Below are 4,558 nucleotides of genomic sequence, written 5' to 3'. Positions count from 1 at the left end.
CCTCTCTCACTACTCCTATTCAACATAGTGTTGGAAGTTCTGGCCAGGGCAATCAGGCAGAAGAAAGAAATAAAGGGTATTCAATTAGGAAAAGAAGAAGTCAAATTCTCCCTGTTTGCAGATGACATGACTGTATATTTAGAAAACTCCATTGCCTCAGTCCACAATCTCCTTAAGCTGATAAGCAACTTCAGCAAAGTCTCAGTATACAAAACCAATGTGCAAAAATCACAAGCATTCCTATACACCAACAACAGACAAAGAGAGAGCCAAATCATGAGTGAACTCCCATTCACAAGTGCTTCAAAGAATAAAATACCTAGGAATCCAACTTACAAGGGATGTGAAGGATCTCTTCAAGGAGAACTACAAACCACTGCTCCACGAAATAAAAGAGGACACAAACAAATGGAAGAACATTCCATGCTCATGGATAGAAAGAGTCAATATCGTGAAAATGGCCATACTGCCCAAGGTAATTTATAGGTTCAATGCCATCCCCACCAAGCTACTGATGACTTTCTTCAAAGAATTGGAAAAAACTACTTTAAAGTTCATATGGAACCAAAAAAGATCCAGCATTGCCAAGACAATCCTAAGCCAAAAGAACAAAGCTGGAGGCATCACGCTACCTGACTTCAAACTATACTACAAGGCTACAGTAACCAAAACAGCATGGTACTGGTACCAAAACAGAGATATAGACCAATGGAACGGAACAGAGCCCTCAGAAATAATACCACACATCTACAACCATCTGATCTTTGACAAATCTGACAAAAACAAGCAATAGGGAAAGGATTCCCTATTTAATAAATGGTGCTGGGAAAACTGGCTAGCCATATGTAGAAAGCTGAAACTGGATCCCTTCCTTACACCTTATACAAAAATTAATTCAGTATAGATTAAGCACTTAAATGTAAGACCTAAAACCATAAAAACCCTAGAAGAAAACCTAGGCAACACCATTCAGGACATAGGCATGGACAAGCACTTCATGACTAAAACACCAACAGCAATGGCAACAAAAGCCAAAATTGACAAATGGGATCTAATTAAACTAAAGAGCTTCTGCACAGCAAAAGAAACTACCATCAGAGTGAACAGGTAACCTACAGAATGGGAGAAAATTTTTACAATCTACCTATCTGACAAAGGGCTAATATCCAGAATCTACAAAAACTTAAACAAATTTACAAGAAAAAATCAACCCCATCAAAAAGTGGGCAAAGGATATGAACAGACACTTCTCAAAAGAAGACAATTATGCAGCCAACAGACACATGAAAAAATGTTCATCATCACTGGCCATCAGAGAAATGCAAATCAAAACCACGAGATACTATCTCACACCAGTTAGAATGGTGATCATTAAAAAGTCAGGAAACAACAGGTGTTGAAGAAGATGTGGAGAAACAGGAATACTTTTATACTGTTGGTGGGACTGTAAACTAGTTCAACCATTGTGGAAGACTGTGGCGATTCCTCAAGGATCTAGAACTAGAAATACCATTTGACCCAGCCGCCCCATTACTGGGTATATACCCAAAGGATTATAAATCATGCTGCTATAAAGATACATGCACATGTATGTTTATTGCGACACTATTCACAATAGCAAAGACTTGGAACCAACCCAAATGTCCATCAATGATAGACTGGCTTAAGAAAATGTGGCACACATATACCACGGAACACTATGCAGTCATAAAAAAAGGATGAGTTCGTGTCCTTTGTAGGGACATGGATGAAGCTGAGCAAACTATCGCAAGGACAGAAAACTGAACACCGCATGTTCTCACTCATAGGTGGGAACTGAACAATGAGAACACTTGGACACAGGAAGGGGAACATCGCACACTGGAGCCTGTCATGGGGTGGGGGTATGGGGGAGGGATAACATTAGGAGATATACCTTACGTAAATGACGAGTTGATGGGTGCAGCACACCAACATGGCACATGTATACATATGTAACAAACCTGCATGCTGTGCACATGTTGCCTAAAACTAAAAAAAATATATATATATACACACATATACACACATATGTATATATTTAGAAAGGGCTCTCTGATATCACACTGGGCTTCAGAAAACCAGTGTAAGTTTTTCTAATATTAAAGTCAGAAAAGTTTTTATGAAGAAATATTTACATGTGCATGGAGGCTACGAACATGCATGTGGACATGTGATACATACCTATAGACCCACACATGCACTGCACAGGTGTACACACACAGACACACACACACACTCTTATGTTTTATGCAAGCTCATTTCTTCTGTAAGCCATCCTTAAGTGATAGTTCCTCAGGGTGGGAAAAAAAAAAAAAAAAGATGAAATGGGCCAGGTACCAGGGCTGACGCCTGTAATCCCAGGACTTTGAGAGGCTGAGGTGGGTGGATCACCTGAGGTCGGGAGTTCAAGACCAGCCTGACCAATGTGGAGAAACCCCGTCTCTACTAAAAATACAAAATTAGCTGGGCATGGTGGCATATGCCTGTAATCCCAGCCATTTGGGAGGCTGAGGCAGGAGAATCGCTTGAACCCGAGAGGCGGAGGTTGTGGTGAGCCGAGATCGTGTCATTGCACTCCAGCCTGGACAACAAGAGCAAAATTCCGTCTCAAAAAACAGTATATGAAACGAACAGAATAGCTAATATGCTTGAAAAAGCTGGGAGGCTATTTACACAACTGACAATTTGGGTTGAGTAAGAGGTAAGTACATAAAAATTAAGCAAATGTAAAGAACAAGGTAACCATTAATTCCTAGCAGGAGGAAAAATCTGCAGTAAAGGAAAAATAATTATAACATACTGACAGAAACAGGAGACAGCCAAGGGTCCCCAGCGAAACTCCACCTTCAAGCCCAAAAAGAGCCTGAAGGCTGAAAGACGAGACTTCTTGTCCCAGATGAAACTGGTGATGCAGAGGGAGAACTGCCCCTGCTTGCCCTTTCTTGACTGATTCTTTCTTAATAGTGCCCACAAGCGCACTGGGAGAATGGGGTGGGGTCACGGGAAGTTCACACCTTGTGCAGCAGGGAGGACCCTGGGCTCTTCAGCTTGTGTGTGTGTGTGTGTGTGTGTGTGTGTGTGTGTGTGTGTGTTGGGGCTTGGTAATCAATCTGTGAGGTGGGAGCCTGTTAGCAAGACCTCTTCTTTTTTTTGCTGAGAGCTTTCTTTTAATAAATTCTGCTCTCCTCACCTTTCAGTATGTCTGCATGCCTAATCTTTCCTGGCTGTGTGACAAGAACCTGCTTTTACCTAAACTAAGGAGCAAAAACTTCTGCATCAGTACTACATGGTTTAGGTACTAATGGAGCTTACATATTGATAAAAATATAAGCAATTAATAGTAACCTAATCAAAATCACAGTAATTATAATGGGAACATGAGAAGAATGTAAGTATGGTGGAAGCAGGGAAAAGGGAAGTAAACTGTCACTCTCCACAGTAAGAAGTCAATAAACACAGCCTAAAAACTAAAAATTAAAGGAAATATTCAGAGTAGTAGGGATTAAAAACCAAATAACCAGTAAAGGAATAAAAAGTAGTTGCCTCCAAAAGTGGAAAATTAGGCATGAGGAGAGCAGGGAAGAGAACAGCAACCATCATTTTTCTTTAACTTGTCCAAGAGAATTTTGTCTACTTATACTATTTATATGTTTGATTTGATTAAAAAATTAACAACCCTTAAAATCTTGTATGAATAATGAAAACAGAAGGATTTAATAACAAAGAATAAAATAAGTACAAAATAACAACAACAAAAAACCCTTCAAAATAAATAAGCCATACCTCTGCAGTAAATCTACTTGACACTGGTGTAATAAATCCAACTTTACCATCATTAAATACAACAGCAAACCCATCAAGTGTGGCACAGTATTCCATGTCTCTGATATGTACATCTGTGAAGCCCAGGAATGAACCTACTGATGAAAAACATAAGCACATGAAATAGGATTAAGAATATAATAAATTACTCTCTCACCTTTTGCCAGAAAAACCTATAAGTTTAAAAGGGTAAAAATAATGACCTAACAACCCTAAACAATTAAACTGTCCTTTCCTACTAAATGCCTCTCTCACCCCGCCTCTCATACTCTCCCTACCGCTCTCCTAGCATAAGTAATTTCAAAGAAGTGTTCATCCATAGAAGATATCTAACTAGATATCAAACATAAAACAACTGGTTCAACCTCATATAGAAAGTATAGCTACCTCTAGATGACTGCAGGTCTACTGAAAAGGGTACTGTGCAAAGATTAATGGCTTTCCTTCCATTTGTCATTCCTTCCCAGTGAATAAGATGAAGAAGTCCATCAGAAGTAGCAACCAGGAGATCTTCCAACACAGACTGCAAACTGTAGGTAGAATCAATTAATTTTTAAGAGAGCATACTAGGAAAGCAATGTGTATGAATATGAAAACTGCTTTAGCGAATACTCATGCAAAAATGATCATGAAACCATTTACAAAACATCTCCATTTATCTGCAACTTCTGGGAAAGCAATGTGTATCAATATAAAAACTGCTTTAGAGAATACT

The 4,558-nt window shown here is 39.2% G+C and overlaps 1 protein-coding gene across 4 annotated transcripts in view; it reads right to left on the bottom strand.

Moving 5' to 3' along the window:
• The window catches only part of RIC1 (RAB6A GEF complex partner 1), a 165,408-nt gene that overhangs the window by 50,176 nt on the left and 110,674 nt on the right, over positions 1-4,558 (bottom strand). For all 4 annotated transcript variants that reach the window (XM_011988383.1, XM_011988384.1, XM_011988385.1 and 1 more), the window contains exons 5-6: positions 4,231-4,373; positions 3,805-3,941 (exon numbers count right to left, since the gene is read on the bottom strand). In XM_011988383.1, coding sequence (XP_011843773.1) covers positions 3,805-3,941; positions 4,231-4,373 — 280 coding nt within the window. The remainder of the gene's footprint in view (positions 1-3,804; positions 3,942-4,230; positions 4,374-4,558) is intronic.

Source organism: Mandrillus leucophaeus, unplaced genomic scaffold (genome assembly GCF_000951045.1).
Source record: "Mandrillus leucophaeus isolate KB7577 unplaced genomic scaffold, Mleu.le_1.0 Scaffold329, whole genome shotgun sequence".
Lineage (NCBI taxonomy): Eukaryota > Metazoa > Chordata > Mammalia > Primates > Cercopithecidae > Mandrillus > Mandrillus leucophaeus.
The sequence above is the reverse complement of the archived record's forward strand: the minus strand, read 5'-3'. Positions and strand labels throughout refer to the sequence as shown.